We start from the raw sequence: 18,597 nt of genomic DNA on the forward strand, positions 1-18,597 counted from the left end.
GCCTTCACTGTTTCAATGAGCCCGCTAGACCCTCTGCGAAGCGCTAAGTGGGGAAATAAGGCCAAGTAAATTGAGAACCTGCCCTCTGGGGTCTTTTTAGAGTCTTGTCTGCCTCTGGAGTCGTCAAGCTGGAAGTCACCTTAGGGATCGATTCTTCCAGGGGTAAGCACACTTTTCTCATGCTGGCTATTTCAGGAAAGGCAGAAATGTTTATAAGCACCGTCATTTTTTTTTTTTTTCCTATTCAAAATGAAAATAGCTTAGCATCCCATGGGATGTATAGAATCTCATTAAAGTTCTTCACTATTTTTAAGAGATGACGGTCAGTGAGAAACCTGGCACTGGAGTTTAGTCACTAAAATGATACGTTCTGGGGGGAGGAATCTAACAGTAGATAAGCTTTCTCATTTTCGACGCCCGACGCCTGTAGGGCATTGTTTTCATAAAGTACATTTATGTGCACTTTGTCATTTCATGGCCAAAATAATCCCTGAAAGTAGATAAAAAATCATCCTCACTTTAGTCATGGGGAGCTAGGGTTAAAGAAGTGAAATACAGGGGCGCCTGGGTGGCTCAGTTAAGCATCCAGCTTCGGCTCAGGTCATGATCTCTCGGTTCGTGGGTCTGAGCCCTGTGTCCGGCTCTGTGCTGACAGCTTAGAGCCTGGAGCCTGCCTCGGATTCTGTGTCTCCCTCTCTCTCTGCCCCTCCCCTGGCTCTATCTCTCTCTCTGTGTCTCTCAAAAGCAAATAAACATTAAAACAATTTTTCAAAATGATGACAAAGAAAGAAGTGAAATGTATATGAGGAATCTAAAAAAGCCAAAGGCATCCAAAACAGAGAGTAAAATGGTGGTTACCAGGGGCTGGGGGTGGGGAGATAGGACAGATGTCGTTTAAGGGTACAAATTTGCAACAAGGAGTAAATAAACCCTAGGGGTCTAATGCACAGTATAGTGAATATAAACAATAATAATGTATTATAATCATCAAACTTGCTAAAAGACTAGACCTTAATTATTCCAGCCACTAAAAAGAAATAATTATGTAATATGATAGGGGTGCTAATTATCACTACAATGGCAGTCATTTTACAGTTTATTAAATGTATCATATTAACCTGTTGTACACCTTAAATTTATACAATGTTATAGGTCAAATATATTTCAATAAAAAACACAAAAAATAAGGAGCTGAGATGACTCAGCTATGGTCCCATAGTAAGATGACAACAGAGCCACCTTACAATCGGTTCATTCCACTCAGTGCCACATTTAGAGAGTGCCAAGCATGTTCCAGGCACCAGGGATATACGGTTGAATGAAGTTGCTCCCTGACTCACCCGTTTCCTCCTGTCTGTTCCAGCTTAGCCCAGCTCTTCTGGATGGAGACTCCTCTTTGTGTGAGTTAGAAGGGCAACTGGAAAACCTTAAGCAACACCTGAGCCAGGAGTTTTCCAGAAGGACAGGCTGCCCAGGGCATTCTAGCCGATGCTGCCCCATAGACGAGTTGCTTTTCTCAATCCCCTGGGCCAATCCCTGGCCCTCACTCCCCTGGGGGAGTGATAATAAAAGGCTCCTCTCCTCTAGGAAGGCTGCCTTAAGTAGATTGGTTTATCCTTCTGGTTTTTTAAGAACACAATAGATAAACATGAAATTGGATCAAAGGCTTCACCACGAACGTAGGTGGGTCACGGCAGAGGTCTAGGTAGGTGTCTGGGGCCTCTGGTTGCTCCTCAGTCTAATTCAATGCTCTCTCTATAAAAACAGAGAAACTGAGGCTCAGGGTGGGGGCGTAACGTGCTCGAGCAAATTTAGGAAAATCAAAACACAGCTGTCCTGATACCCAGGCCAGGACTGTTTCTACCACACTCTGCTGCCCCTCTGTGGACATGAGAATGTATTAATCTGCCTCATTGTGCTGCGGTGAGCGCAAGAAAACAGACTGTCCATAAAGAAGGAAACTGATAAAGAGGAAAGGTAACAGGAAATGCCTGGAAACTGAACCCATAAAGTCTAAACCCCGAGTCGCCGTAAAAGGCTTTGAACTGGCAAGAATGAGAGGAAATGATGAGAGAACAAAGGAAATGGGCCTCAGAGAGAGGAAACACGGGGAGCACACATGAGGCCTTTGGGTAGCCTCTGTTGCAGGCCTTTGTCAAGTTGAATGGGTCTCTCCCTCCCTCCCAGAAGTCAAGCCTGGGGTGTCCTCCCTAAAGAGGCTCTGGAGAACTGTGCCGACTACCTACAAACACAAGTTACATTTAGTGCAGCCTGTTGTGTGAAATGCTTTGTATGTGTGTATCACTTCACTTAATCTTCTCAATATCCTTATGGAGAAAAATATTTTTATCGATCCCCATTAATGGAGACACAGTGAGGTTAACCAGCATGCCCCCAAATTCACAACTAGGAAGTGGCAAGGCTCAAATTTGAATGCAGGTCTTTCTACTATTAACCTGTTGTGTTTTGAAAAAAATTTCTTTTTAATCTTTATTTTTGAGAGAGAGAGCACGTGTGAGCAGGGGAGGAGTAGAGAGAGGGAGACACAGAAGCCGAAGCAGGCTCCAGGCTCTGAGCTGTCAGCACAGAGCCCGACGTGGGGCTCGAACCCAGGAGCCATGAGATCATAGGTTCTCACTGAGCTGAAGTCGGACGCTCAACCGACTGAACCACCCAGGCGCTCAACAACTGCACTGTGTGTTTTGCCTGTGTGAGCTCATTTAATCCTCACGACAACCCCACGAGGTAGCAATAAGCTCTCGAATGCTGAAAAACTGGCCCCAGGTCACAGAGCTCAGGATGTAGCTGTGCTAAAGCCCACTCTTACCACTAGTCCATCTTCCCTTGGGTTCTTCCCTGACTCACGCTGTTGTTGATGCCAATTAGAGACTCGGTGAAGGACAAATAGGTTGGTAGAGTTAAATGCATCAACTTAACGTTGGACTGAGGATTCACTTGTGTGGGATCAAGTTGTTGAAATCTCTGATGGCCGGAGTTTAATTAAGAACCATCCAAATACCTTTCTCAGCTTAAATCTCTCATTTAGTTAATCAAATTAAAGTGTGGGAGAGTTTGCCCTTAACAGGCTGTTGCTGGGAGCCTTTGTCTTGACTTTCCCCTTCGTACTGAATGAGTGATTCTTTCAACAAACAGGTATTGATTGGATTGCTATTGGGCAGCACGGGTAGTACGCCTGAGAGTCAGGAAGCTAGTCCCAGGTCTCTAGTTGTGGGGCTTTGAGAAAGTCACCTGCCCCCATTGGGTCTCACTAGATATAAATAAACCTGCTGATTGATCTGTAAGATCCCTCCCACTGTAGGTTTCAGTGCAAGCTCCTGATCAGTGTTTGTTTTGTTTTCCTGTATTAAATATTTGATTGTTAACTTATTTATTTTTATTGAGCTATAATTGACGTATGACATTATATTCATTTCAGATGTACAAGTAATTCAATATTTGTAAATGTTATGAAATTAACATCACATAAGTCTACTTAACATCCATCACTATACATGATTACAATATTTTTCTTGTGATAACTTTTAGAATCTACTCTCTTAGCAACTTTCAAATATACGATAAGTATTACTAACTACAGTCACCATGCTGTACATTACGGCCCCAAGACTTATTTATTTTATAATTGGGAATTTGAACCTTTTGACCCCCTTCACCTATTTCACCCACCTCCTACCGTCTGCCTCTGGCAATAACCAATCATTTCACTGTATCCATGAGTTTGGTTTGTTGGTTAGTTGTTGGATTGGTTGGTTTTATAGATCATACAGTATTTACCTTTCACTGTCTTATTTAACAAAGCATAATGCCCTCGAGTTTAATCCATGTTGTTGCAAATGTCAAGATTTCCTTCTTTTTTATGCTTGAATAATATTCCACTGTATATATATCCCATATTTTCTTTATCCATTCATCCATCAATGGATACGTAGTTTGCTTCCATATTTTGGTTATTGTAAATTATGCTGCAATGAACAAGGGAGTGCCTATATCTTTTTGAGATAGTGTTTTCATTTCCTTCAGATAAATATCAAGAAATGAAACTCCTGGATTATATGGTAGTTCTATTTTTTTAATTTTTTGAGGAATTTCCACAGTTTTCCACAGTCGCTGCACCAATTTACACACCCACCAACAATGCACGAGGGTTCCCTTTTTTCCACATCCTCACCAACACTTGTTATTTTTTGTCTTTTTGATAATAGCCACTGTAACAAGTGTGAGGTGATATCTCATTGTGATTTGGATCTGCATTTCATGATAATTAGGGGTGTTGAGAACTTTTTCATGTACCCGTTGGCCATCTGTATGCCTTCTTTGAAACAAAATGTCTATCCAGATCCTCTGCCCATTTTTTAAATTGGATTGTTTGAGATTTTTCTGCTATTGAGTTGTATGTGTTCTTTATATATTTTGGACATTAACCCCTTGTCATCAGATATATGATTTGCATGTGCTTTCTCCCATTTGATAGGTTGCCTTTGCATTTTGCTGATGGTTTCCTTTGCTGTGCAGAAGCTTCTTAGTTTAATATAGACCCACTAGTTTATTTTTGCTTTTGTTGCCTTTGCTTTTTGTGTCAAATCCAAAAAAAAAAAACATCGGCAAGACCGATGTCAAGGAGCTTACTTCCTATGTTTTCTTCTAGGAGTTTTTTGGTTTCAGGTCTTATGTTTAAGTCTTTAATCCATTTTGAGTTAATTTTTGTGTACAGTATAAGATAGTGGTCCAGCTTCATTCTTTTGCATATAGTGGTTCAGTTTTCTGAATACCATTTATTAAAGACACTTCCCTTTTCTCATTGTATACTCTTGGTTCCTTTGTTGCAAATTAATTTGTGTGGGTTTATTTCTGAGCTCTCTAGTCTGTTCCGTTAATCTATACGTCTGTTCTTATGTCAATACCATACTGTTTTGACTAGTATAGATTTGTAATATAGTTTGAAATCAGGGAACATGATCCCTCCAACTTTGTTCTCCTTTCTCAAGACTCTCTTGGCTATTTGGGGGGGGGGGGTCTCTTGTGATTTTATGATAAGAAAAGATAGGATTCAGTAGGCAGAGAGTGAAAGGTTAGGACCTGAGGTCCCTGGGTGGGGAAAAACACATATTTTGGAACAATGCTGGGAGTGTCTGAACACAGCAAAGCCCCTCAGGCGTAAGGTTCCTCTTAAGAATGTAACAGACACCACCTACTCCCCCTCAGGTTCCCTTCAGGAATTTGACAAAAGACCTAATTAAAAATAAGTAGTAGAGCATAAAACACATGACCCACAAGGAATGGTATGGCCATAGACCACCCCTCATGCAATGGAGTCGAGCCAATCAGGAATGTTCAACCCAGCACCCAGAGTTATCCAGCCAATAAGGGTAGAACATGAAAAGGAACGAGGGGGAAGGGAAGAGGGGTGGTGACCAGAACCTTATAAAATAAGGACCCTCCCCTATAGTCTTTGGGCATTCACTTTCAAATGTCCCCTCTCTGTAAGGAGAGCTTTCCTACTATTCTTCCTTTCTGATCTTATATGCTAATAAAATTCTGCCTGCTGCTCATTTTGTGTCCACATCTTCATTCTTGGAAGTGGCAAGACAATGAACCCTGGGTATTGAGGTAAAAAAATCCTACAACAGTTTCATACAAGTTAATTTCCTCTTTGAATGGAGAAAAAGAAGAAAAGGAGTCAATTACTTAAACTGCTCAACTGATGACCCTGGTGGGTGAGAGCCAGATAAGGTATGTTCCAGGGGGTTAGAGCAGGCACTGAGGGAGAATTGGGACAGCAGGGGACCTGGAAGGTAGGTTTGGAGACATGATAGAAGATCCTAGAAATAAGGGAGGCAATGGAAGGGAGGTGGTCATGTAATGGAATCAATGGGAGTTAGCTCCTTGGTGAGTCAGAAACTGGACCAGGTTGAGTTGTCTCACAAAGTAAACTTTATTTACAGCAAATACGGAGATCACGAAGGAATAGCTTCCAAAGCCATGACTCCCCCTTTTATTTAGGTTTAGGATAAATATTTAGATAGGCAAGCCTTGTCATTGTATGTAGAGGCAGGCATAAGGTCACACATGCACCTTAAGGAAACATGCCCATACATACATTGTGTGTTATGTAATGAGGCTGAGGGTCCACCTTGGGTGGAGGTTTTAGTATTATAATAAAGGTAGTCATGAGTCATTCTAGAGGTCACGCCAAGGTCCATCTGTGCAGGTGCGGGTCAGGGGTTAAGTTAAAATTAGTCTGAATGGTCTGGGCTGGCTGGAGGTCTTGTCAGGGCAGTCACTTGCTCCAGGGACAGTTTCACTTTCCCTTTGCCTAAGTTCATAGATAAGCTGGAAAAAAAGAGCTTAAGAAAAAATGTGGGACAAGGGTCGGTGAGCACAAGCTGGAGGACAGTAAAGGTCAGGTCTTGGGGGTCTAACTGGTGATAACCAAACTTTTGGGGTGAAAGAGTTTGGGAATTCCTTATACAACCGTGTTTTTGTCTTAGGAGCTGTGTCTTCTCCAAACCCTCTGATGTTTTATTTTCCCTTCCCTGCTCTACTCAATCTCTTCCTTTCAAGAAGAGAGACCAAGATGGGTAGTACATAAAGAGTAGATATGCTAGAAGACCAGAGAGAGGCCCTAGGTAGACTGTATGTGATCTTAGAACATATGAAACAAAAAGTTTTGTATATCTTTCTTCTATGATCAAGTTTAGCAAGACAACTTAGGTGTCTGTATTAATGCAAGTCAAATCTAGAGGCACTTTAAAATCTCCCACACATATCCATTCCACTTACGACCTCTTCCAGAATCCCGTCAGGTGCCGCTGCTGCCTTACGTATTTGTACCCTGACTACACTAAAAGATCGACAGGGGACTCAGACTGAGGGTGGAAGTGAGAGAGACAAGATGTAAAACTAGGTACTTTCCATGATGTTTCAGACATTTGTTTCTGGAAACAATAGAGCTAAAGTAGATCTTAAGGAAAAATTCTCAAACGACTCAAGACACACCCTCACCAGTGGAGAGGGGAAAAGTCATCGCGCGCGCACATAGGACGGTGAATCTGGAGATAAGCTCCATTCACAGTTGTGCCTTTAACTTGCTGTATGACCTTACACAAATCACTTTACCTATTCCTACCTCAGGCTTTCCTCATTATAAAATGGGCATATTACCATCTGTTATCCATGCACTTTTGAAAATCAGATTAGATAATATTCATGAGAACATGTTGCAAATGTGATCTATTGATAGACCTTACCTTGCATTTAAGTGCTGTTGGTAACACAGTGGTTTTATAAGCTAGCTTGAAAACTGCTCTGTCCCATTAGAAGTATTCAGCTTCTCAAAATTCTCAGTGGGGCTCAGTTGGGTGTCCACTGTCTGTATAGGCCATCGGGTATGAAGGAACTCCCTAGTAGTTTTGTGGATCTAAGAGGATTTTGAAAACCACAGTGAAGCTGAAATATGTGAAACCCACTGAAATGAAGTCTCTGTTCAAGGGTCTTCTTGTACCTTCACATTCTCAAGGACCTTGCTTTTCTGCATCGATCTGTCTCCACTACAGGATGATTATCATCATTACTCAAGTATTTGGCCATCTTAGAAAAAGCCTCTCTTAATCCTACATCCTCCTCTCCTCCAGCTACTGCTCAGTTTCTCTGCTTTCCCTCATAGCAAAACTTTTTGAGAGAATTGTTTACACATGCTGCTTTCATTGTCCTCATCTCACAACTACTCCAATATCTGTAATTGCAAAACTTCTCTAGGTCAACTTTGGCTGGCTGATGTCAATGGTCACTTCTCTGTCCTCATCTAGCAACTTGAATCAGTATTACACACAATTGACTACACCCCCTTCTTTGATGGATTCTCTTTCTCTTGGTTTTTGTGACCCTGCATTCTTTTTCTTGTTTTTAAGATTTTATTTTTAGGGGCACCTGGGTGGCTCAGTTGGTTAAGCATCCGACTCTTGATTTCAGTTCAGGTCATGATCTCACGGTCATGAGATCACACCCCAAGTTGGGCTCTGCACTTGGTGTGGAGCCGGCATGAGATTCTCTTTCCTTCTCCCTCTGCTCCTCCCCCACTTGCACATATGCACTCTCTTTCTCTATTAAAACAATAAAAAAATAAAATAAAATAAAGATTTTATTTTTAAGTACTCTCAAACACCCAACATGAGACTTGAACTTACAACCCCAAGATCAAGAGTCACATGCTCTACCAACTGAGCCAGCCAGGTGCCCCCCTATTTTTCTTTATATATCTCTCTGGCTATTTTTTCTGGGTCTCCTTAGTAGGCTCTTCCTTCTCTACAGAGGAGCATAGAGGTTAAAAACACAGACTCTCAAGCCCTGCTTTCCAATATGGTAGCCACTAGTCACACTGTGGCTATTGCATTTAAATTAATAAAATTAAAGAAAAAAAATTAATAAAATTAAATAAAATAATAAGATTAAATATTTATCAGGTTAAATTAAAAATTGAGTCCCACCAACCTACTCTTTCAATTGCTCAACAATAACATACGGCTAAAGGCTAAACACATTGGACAGAAAGACACAGAACATTTCCACCATTGCAGGAACTTCTTTTGGATGGTGCTAGCTAGAACCAGACCTCTAGAATTCGAATCCCAGCTCTGCCAGTTTATGAGCTGAGTGACCCTGAGCAAGTTACTTAATCTCATAGAAAAAAATCCCTGCCTTCACAGAGTTTATGCTACCCCTACAATGGAAAAATATGGCATGCTGGAAATGTAGAAAGGAGATCTATAAACATTGATAGCTCTCTAAAAGATTTTGGTAAGTAAAAAAATGCAAGGTGCAGAATGGTACAGTTAGCTACTAGATACCTAATATGACCTTGGATGAACAAAATAAAGATATACTCATATTTTTATATTTATTAAAATTCTGGAGAGATATAAAAAATTTAGTGGTCCCTTTGGGGAATGGAGTCAGGGTTAGGAAAAAGACTTTGGCTTTGCATTTTATATGTTTATGTCCTATTTGCTTTTGATTAAAAATCAAAATCTTAGGGGCGCCTGGGTGGCTCAGTCGGTTGAGCAGTCGACTTTGGCTCAGGTCATGATCTCACGGTCCGTGAGTTCAAGCCCCGCGTCGGGCTCTGTGCTGACAGCTCGGAGCCTGGAGCCTGTTTTGGATTCTGTGTCTCCCTCTCTCTGACCCTCCCCCGTTCATGCTTTGTCTCTCTCTGTCTCAAAAATAAATAAATGTTAAAAAAAAATTTTTTTAAATAAAAAAAAATCAAAATCTTAAATTTATATGTATATGATTTGGAATTTTTCTTATTATCCATTGCTGTATAACAAACTGTCCCCAGAGAGTCGCCTGGATGACTCAGTCAGTTAAGGATCCAACTTCGGCTCAGGTTATGATCTCACAGTCCATCAGGTCAAGCCCCTGGTTGGGCTCTGTGCTGACAGCTCAGAGCCTGGAGACTGCTTCGGATTCTCTGAGAGTGTCTCTTTCTCTTTCTGTCCCTCCCCCACTCGCACTGTCTCTCTCAAAAATAAATAAACATTAAAAAAATAAAAATAAAAAACTACCTCTAGAACATAGTAGATTAAAACAACATCCACTTTGGGGTGCCTGGGTGGCTCAGTCGTTTAAGCATCCAACTCCTGGTTTTGGCTCAGGTCATGATCTCACGGTTCATGAGATCAAGCCTTGCATCAGGTGTCAGCATGCAGCCTGCTTGGGATTCTTTCTCTCCCCCTCCCTCTGTGCTGCCCCCCCTCAAAAATAAATAAATGAACTAAAAAAATCCATTTTATTATATCTCATTAATCTATAGGTAATACTTCGGTCAGAGCTCAGCTGAGCAATTTTTCTACTGCAATTGGCTTTAACTAGAGTCATTCAGTGGTATTCAGATGGCTTGAATGGAGGGCCTAGGACTGCTTTGCACGCATGTCTGGTGCTTTGCAGGAATGGCTGGAAGTTTGGACTCAGCTGGGCCTCTCTCTGTTTCCAAGTATCTGTGGGACTTTCTATTTGGTCACTCCCGCAGAGTAGTCAAAGTTTTTATATGATGGCTTAGAGATCCCAGAAACCAACATGGAAACTGAACGTTCTTTAGAGGCTAGGCCTAGAATAAGCTTTATGTCACTTATGCCATACTCTATTGGTTAAAGCAGTTATAGGCCAGCCCAGATTTGTAACGTAAGCAGTAGAGACAGACCTAGCCTCTTTATGGGAAGGGCATCAAAGAATTTGTGCTCATCTTTAATCCAACACATACCCCAAGAGTGCTGCCTTAATACAAGTTATATCTTTGATAATTCAGGTTAGGACTAAAAATTGTAACAGTGAATGGTTCAGGATAACTGGAATGGAAACCCAGGGAAAGAGGAGCTAAAAATACGAGTGTGACCTCTTCATACTGGAAGATGAAGGAGGCTATCCAGAGTCTCAGAGTAGAATTCTATTTTACTCATTCTCACAATCGCCTTGGCAGACTAACAATGCCTGCTTCCACTGTCCTCCTCATTCCCTTCATCTCCCTCAAGCAAGTCAAGGTAAGAAGCTTTGCTCCTCGGGTAGGGCTCATGTCTTTCTTGACTCTGTGAAGCTTCCTTTCCGAAATACAGAGTGCGTAAAATAGAGCCTACAGCAGAATCAAACTAATGCCACCAATCGACAGTCTCCCCTCCAGCACATTCTGCTCTGCTATCTTTTAAAGAAGGCCCCTATCTACTTCAAGTCAAATGTTGTGCTAGGTACTTTAATATATATTTTATTATGTCATTGTGACAACGTTGGAATAGGTATTATTTTTATCCCCCATTTTACAGAGAAGTAAAGTGAGACACAGACACTTAAGTGACTGTACCCCCATACAAACACATAGGGGGCAGAGCCTGGATAGCAACTGAGATCTTTGACTCCAAAGCTTATGATCTTTCAGTATACCAGGCTGCCTTTCAAGGAAAAAGAAACAAAAGTCTGTACGCTGGATACTGAGTGTACTTTTCTTGTATTTCATTCATCTATCCACACGGTATTTAAGGTATGCCGAAGGGGCTTCCCCACTACCAGAATGTCCAGAGTATTAATGCACTTTTATTTTTTTAATGTTTATTTCCTTTTTGAGAGAGAGACAGAGACAGAGTGTGAGAGGGGGGAGGGGCAGAGAGAGAGATGGAGACACAGAATCTGAAGCAGGCTCCAGGCTCGGAGCTGTCAGCACAGAGCCCGACGCGGGGCTCGAACCCATGAGCCGTGAGATCATGACCTGAGCCGAAGTCGGATGCTCAACCGACTGAGCCACCAAGGCACCCCAGAATCTCCAGAGTCTTAAACAAAAGTCTAAGGAGAAAAGCTGTACTTCTAGCATTGGCTTTTCCAAACCTGGGTATCCACAAGCTCAGTATTCCCAACATATCATAAAATATATTTTTTTTAATTCTACTACATGTTTTACTGCTGCTCCTGGCACCTCTGTAACAAGGGAACAGCTGATAATACAGCTGGCACCGTCATGTATGTTTTGGCAGCTGACCAGAAAAGGGTCAAGAGTGGCACAGATGGTCTCTCCTTTTCAGCATTAACCAGGTTTTTTTTTCAACCAGAAAAGTGCTAATATGGAGGCCTGTAATTGAAGAATATGGGCCGGAAATGTGGCTCATGGATGAGAGACACTTTGGTGATTGGAAGAATTAGAAAGGGTGATTCGAAAAAGGAACTGGGAGGGCTTGACTCAAGCAGGATTCAGCAATCCCTTTATCCCTAAGCATTTACAGAACTACACTATCCAGTGCACTATGGACAGGGGAGCTAGAGTCCTTGGGGAGACGTATGATGCAGGAGAGAAGGGTAATAAAGGAGGGGAATGTAATGGAGAGAGAAACAATAGTAAAATATTGAGTAAAAATTAAGAGAAAAATAATGATCCTGTGGTAAACACGATTGATGGCCGTCAACTTGAAACAAAGGCAGCCACACACAAAATTGCCCATTTGTGAACTAGCCCCTTGGGGTGGTGATTAGTGCAGAAAACTGCCAGATGACTATATGCAAGTCATGTCTGCAATCTTTTACTTTGGCATTTTACATTAATCAAAGTAGCAACTCATTCTATGAAGCCAATGTTACCTCCATACCCAAATCCAACAAACACATCACAGGAAAGAAATCCGTAGACCAATATTCCTAATGAACATAGATGCAAAAATCCTCAATAAAATACTAACAAACAAATCCAACAACATATAAAATGGATTATATACACCATGACCAACTGTGATTTATCCCTGAAATGCGAGGTTGGCTTAACACATGAAAATCAATCAGTAAAAAAGTGATCATGTCAGTAAGTGAAGAAAAAGTATTTGACAAAATCCATCACACTTTCATGATTAATCCACTTAACATACTAGGAATAGATAAAAGAGAACTTTCTCAACCTAATAAAAGCCTTATGAAAAAAACCAATAGTTAACATCAATATTTAGTGGTGGAAAACTGGACCCTTTACCCCTAAGGTGAGGGGTAAGCCAATAATGTTTGCTCTCACCAGTTCTATTCAACATTGTTGTGGAGGTTCTAGGCAAGACAATTAGATAATGAAAAGAAATAAAAGACACCCAGATTGGAAAAGAAGAAGTAAAACTATCTCTATTCTCAGATGACAGGATCATATATGTAGAAAATCCTAAGGACTCTACCAAAAAAAAATCATTAAAATTAATAAAAGAGTTCAGCAAGCTTGATGGATACAAGGTCAATATAGAAAAACCATCTGTATTTCTATACACTTTAACAATGAACAATCCAAATATAAAATTAAGAAGACAATTCTATGTATAATATCATCAAAAACAATAAAATACTTCAGAACATATTTAATAAAAGAAGTGAGACTTGTATATTGAAAACTACAAAATCTCATTGAAAAAAATTAAAGATGATCTAACTCAGTGGAGTATCATCTTGTGTTCTTGGATTGGAAAACTTAACATTGTGGAAGTAGCAATACTCTCCGAACTGATGTACAGATTCAACACAATCTCTATCAAAATCCCAGCTGGCTGTTGTGCAGAAACTGACAAGCTGAATCTAAAATTTACATAGAAATGCAAGAGATCCAGAATAGCCCAAACAGTCTTCCTGACCTTGGGTTTGGCAATATATTCTTAGATATGACACCAAAAGCACAAGAAACAAAAGAAAAATAGAGAAATGTGGGTTTCATCAAAATTAAATAACTTTGTACTTCAAAGGATATCATCAGTAAAGTAAAATATAACGCACAGAATGGGAAACTTGCAAATCATATATCTGAAAAGGGTCTAGTGTCCAGAATAGATAAAGAACTCTCACAACTCAACAACAATAACAAAAAAGGCAAATGACCCAGTTAAAAATAGGCAAATAATTTGAATAGACATTTCGCCAAGGAAGATATAGGAAGGATATGTCCAATCAGTAAATGAAAAGAAGCTCATCATCATCAGTTATCAGGGAAATGCAAATTCAAATCACATTGAGATACCACTTCACACCCCCCGGGATAGCTATGACTTTTAAAAATGGAAAACAGGGGCACCTGGTTGTCTCAGTTGGTGAATCGTTGGACTTTGTCTCAGGTCATGATCTTGCAGTTCATGAGTTTTAGCCCTGTGTCGATCTCTGTGCTGACAGCTCGGGATTTTGTGTCTCCCTCTCTCTCTCTCTCTCTGCCCCTCCCCTGCTCATGCTCTGTCTCTCTCTGTCTCTCTCTCAAAAATAAATAAACATTAAAAAATTAATGGAAAACAAGTAAACAAGTATTGGTGAAGATGCTGGGAAATTGGAACTCTTTCATATTGAAAAACAGAAGTACTGTTACATGCTACAACATGGACGAACATGCTAAGTAAAAGAAGCTAGACGTAAAAACCACATATTATATGATTCCATTTATATGAAATTTCCAGAATAGGCAAATCTGTATTGAAAGTGGTTGCGGGGGGGGGGGGGCTCGATGCAGGGAGGAATGGGGAGTGACTACTTATGGGTAAGGGGTTTCTTTGGGGGGTTATGAAAATATTCTGGAATTAGATAGTGGTGATGATTGCACAAATTTGTGAATGTACTTAAAACCACTAAATGTACACTTTAAAATGGCAGACTTTATGGCATGTGGGTTGTATATCAATAAAGCCATTATTTTAAAAAGTAGAATTATATATCCAACAACCAAATAGGAGAAATGTACTAAATCTTTAACTGTCTCTATCCCAGCTAGCTGGAATAGTGGCTTGCTTCGTTTTTCTTCAGAACCCACCCCCAAATATGTGCTCATTCCTTCACCTATGGCAAAATTATTATATTTGCCAGTCAGCTCAGCCCTGAGCCAGTAACACTAGACATTCCAGGGCCCACATTTGTCACATCTTCTATATAGCCCTTCCCTCATGCTATGCTTGTATAGTGAACAACTCCTTTCTCCAAAAATGAATCAGAGGAGACTCAAAAAACAGGCTGAGGCAACAGACAGAAAGGGAAGTATTGGAACATAAGCTGTAGGGAATAGGTGACCTCATTATTCCAAAATCCTCTCCTACAATTGAGAATACTCAAAGAACCCTAGACATTTCCCCTTCTACTCTCTTCCACGATAGTATATTGGGAAAATACTTTGATGTCTTTCAATTAGAGTCTAATCTAGTCCCAATTCACATTAGTGAACTTGTCATTCTCAGTGAGAATTGGCAGCCATAGAAGAGTCCAGAATTACTCTGCCACCCATTCTAATATTTGACAGCTCTTGCCATTAACGTACCACTAACAATGTAACAATGTAACAATTCCCAATATTTAATCTAGGCTCCTAATGCTTGATGTAAACCAGATTACCTCTTGTTATATCCTTAATAGAGAGTGAGAAGAGATAGTGTTGATTTATATTTGGAAATCAGTGCCTGGAAAGGAAAGAGTAATAGAAACTGGGATTTTTTTTCAGAGAATGACAGATCATCAGTTTCTAAACATTTGAAATCCCCCTGTAGATAGGGCTTCCCCAAACCGGTCACAGGACTCTGGGTAAAAGCGCATAAAGGATGTAGAGAGACATAACCGAAAAAGAGAAATTTATGTCCCACCTTTGTGAGTTATCAAGGCCAAATGAATCTAGCCAAGCCACCACTCCCCACAAGCTAACATGATGACAGAGACTCAGGCAAGCACCATTAGCAAGAAGACTCCCCTCCAAGAAGTAAAGCACTTGGAAAACCAGGTTCCCAAAAGAACCATCACTGCCATCCTGCCCAGACCACCTTACCTAACTGAAATTGATTGGAGACATTCCCACATGTTTGCATTATCTCCGGGCTATTCCATCCTAAGGGGTATAATGCACAGCCTGAGCTTATCAGCAACCCTGGAAAGAAAAGCATACACATAAGTAGAAAAAAATGTAACAAGTCTTCTGTCACCCCAAATTTCTCTCTGGATTAGCTCAGCTCCAGCTCTGCCTCTTGTTCCCAGAGTTTATCTTTCCCCTTTAACCTTAAATATCTGTGACACTACCAACTCAACAGGATTTCTTGGCCATGTCATAAGTAGTGAGCTGCAGTAGACAGTAGAGGGAACAACTTCTAAAGAAAAGGCAGTATTAGGAATTAAGACAGGCCGGTGTACTTTTTACAGGCAAAATGTTTTTGACAATGACCCGCAAAGCTAACTTGGCCTCTCCAGTCGGACTCTTCTTTTATCTTGGTCTGATTTTCAAAAGACAACAATGTAGAGAATGTTACTCTTTCCTAAAACTCAGCCTTTTCTAAGAGTCAAATGGGTCGTTAATGGTTAAAGGTAGATCATGGTTTCTATCACTTAGACTCAGCTGCCAGACTGATATCTACAGACAGCATACACATTGGGTAGGCTTCTCCTGGAGAGGAGGGCACCACACTCCTTCCAGAAATACTGTCTCATTCTGAGAAATGGTTCCAGCCTTATGCTAAGCATCTCTCCTTTATTTGGCTTCCGATACCTTCCGCTGTGCCCCCCCATCTTCGCATCCATTTTGTTTAGGTTATTTGGTCACCACAGAGAAACTATGGGATCTTAGCAATAACCTTACTCTTCTGACCAGAGATACAAATCTGGGTCTGCTTGCTGATACTTCCTTCTAAGGAAACTACATGATCCTCAGCTCTTCCTTACTGCCCAGGTTTACATTTTATAACCTATGACCTCTTCCTCCCTCATGTCTTTGGTGACAGTGCGGTGGACTACACATGACAGCTAACACAAAAACAACCAAATTCATTGGCTGCTCAATGATGGGTGACCTCATATCCTGGCATGAAGACATCAGCTGGGCCTGATTCTTCCTTCTGGACATTTTAATCCAGGAACAGAGATGCTGAGGGAGTTAGCAGATGGGGCAAAGGTTAGGGAAGAAACACCAAGAGGTAGAACCAAGTGTGTGTCAAGCTGAAGCCAAGTTCAATCCATAGTTATGAATAGACATCAACTCTGGGTAGGCTGAGCAAACTGATTCCTAGAGAGAGAGAGAATACAGCGGCGTGAAGCAGACACACCATGGCGAAGAACTCCACACTTCCCCTGAAAGAGCTAGAGAAAAATCCAGGCCTTCCCAATGGCTTTCCAGTTCCACTTCCCTTGTGTTATAATCAACTCCCTTTTTAGTGAGAGAGCTCAAGTGGGGCTCTTCTACTTGCAACCAAGAGAGCCTAATTACAAGAACACTAGGGGCGCCTGGGTGGCGCAGTCGGTTAAGCCTCCGACTTCAGCCAGGTCACGATCTCGCGGTCCGTGAGTTCGAGCCCCGCGTCAGGCTCTGGGCTGATGGCTCAGAGCCTGGAGCCTGCTTCCGATTCTGTGTCTCCCTCTCTCTCTGCCCCTCCCCCGTTCATGCTCTGTCTCTCTCTGTCCCAAAAATAAATAAACGTTGAAAAAAAAAAAAAAAGAACACTATACCTGGGTGCCACACCAAAGGTTATGGGAAGGTCATGTGCCAGAAATATAAATGCAGAAACTAATAACACAGAACCTCCACGGAGCAGGGCTTTGATCAATGATGAATGAATGGCATATTTATAGGTTCCAGAGCTCTAGGGCTCGGCTGGACAGTGAAAGGCAGGCTACGCCAGGGACTGCTGGCCTCCCCTGCACCTCACTTTCCCTGCTGAGGAAGATTCCACGTACATGCTGAGAAGCTAATAAGTCCACTCTGCCTTAAGATGAATCCTTTCGGAAGAAGACCACAAAGTACTCTAAGCTTGTCTGCAACATGGCAGCCAGCTTTTCTTAATATTCAATGAGTCCAGAGAAAAAGATGAGGTAGCAAGAAGAGTTTAAATAGGAAAACTGAGATAACTTTCTAACAGTAAGAGAGGGTTTAGAAACTAAAAGAATGACCAATTAAGGTTAGAAATTCTCCTCAGTGGAATGCTTAAAATTAGAAGGCATTCTTATCTGTCTCGTAGTCTTAAAGGAAACGAAACTGGTCACTCAAAGGTCTTCCTAAGCTCTGGAATTTATCCAGTAGCAATGGAACAACACTCCTATTTGTTTAGGGATTCCTTCGTCGTGCTCGTTTGTTTTTACCACAGATGAACTGAAACCCTGTGATATGAAGAGGTATCAGCCAGAATATGGAGCTCAGAGTGTGCACAATGGGTTAAAGACAAAATGGAAAACGAATCCTAAGCCTTTTCCTGCCCCTGGTACTTCTCTTTTGAGAGAAGAGTTACTACAAAGTGAGCTTTTCCACATAAACTAGGAAGAAAAGAACACACGTTTATGAAAGAACGGGAGTTCAGCTTTCTAACCTCCACCTTCAAAGCCCTGGGCCTGGCATGAGCTCTGAGTGCTCAAGCAGGAACTAGTGTTGGCCGAGTGTCTGTCTTGCCATGGCTGAAGAGGGTGGAACTTCTTCAGCCCTCTCTCGTTCCTCAGACCTTACCGTGGGGAGAAGCTTAGGTCAGGAACTATCTCCTCCAGGAAGCCCTTCTCACAATCCCCCAGGTGACCCGCCCCCAGCCTAAGTTAACATTTTCCTCCCCTCTGTTCCCACGGCACCTTGTGCTTACTCCTGTGACTGAAATACCCTGTGATATATATCTTTTACAACTGATTGTGGTCTGCTTCCCTCACTAAAGTGTGTGTTCCTTCTGGAGGGTACGATGCTAAGTGAAATAAGTCAGTCAGAGAAAGACAGATATCGTATGTTCTCGCTCAAAGGTGGAATTTGAGAAACTTAACAGGAGACCATGAGGGAAGGGAAGGAAAGGAAAAATAGTTACAAACTGAGAGGGCGTCAGACTGTAAGAGACTCTTAAATACAGAAAACAAACTGGGGGTTGCTGGGGGTGCAGGGGAAGGTGAAAATGGGTGATGGGCATTGAGGAGGGCACTTGTTGGGATGAGCACTGGGTGTTGTATGTAAGTGATGAACCATGGGAATCTACTCCCAATGAATGTATTCTTAATAAAATGTTTTGAGAAAAAAAAAAAGTGTGTGTTCCTTGAAGGGAGGGGCCTTATTTATCTTCGACTCTGTATGCTTGGTACCTGGTACATAATAAGTGCCCAATAAATGCATCTGTTTCA

General features: G+C 41.4%; 1 protein-coding gene across 1 annotated transcript in view; it reads right to left on the reverse strand.

Annotated features, from left to right (window-relative positions):
• The window catches only part of LHFPL1 (LHFPL tetraspan subfamily member 1), a 47,418-nt gene that overhangs the window by 13,032 nt on the left and 15,789 nt on the right, over positions 1–18,597 (reverse strand). Inside the window, exon 3 of the mRNA XM_045471946.1 lies at positions 15,299–15,397. Within this exon, the coding sequence (XP_045327902.1) occupies positions 15,299–15,397 (99 nt within the window). The remainder of the gene's footprint in view (positions 1–15,298; positions 15,398–18,597) is intronic.

This window comes from Leopardus geoffroyi, chromosome X (assembly GCF_018350155.1).
Source record: "Leopardus geoffroyi isolate Oge1 chromosome X, O.geoffroyi_Oge1_pat1.0, whole genome shotgun sequence".
Taxonomy (NCBI): domain Eukaryota; kingdom Metazoa; phylum Chordata; class Mammalia; order Carnivora; family Felidae; genus Leopardus; species Leopardus geoffroyi.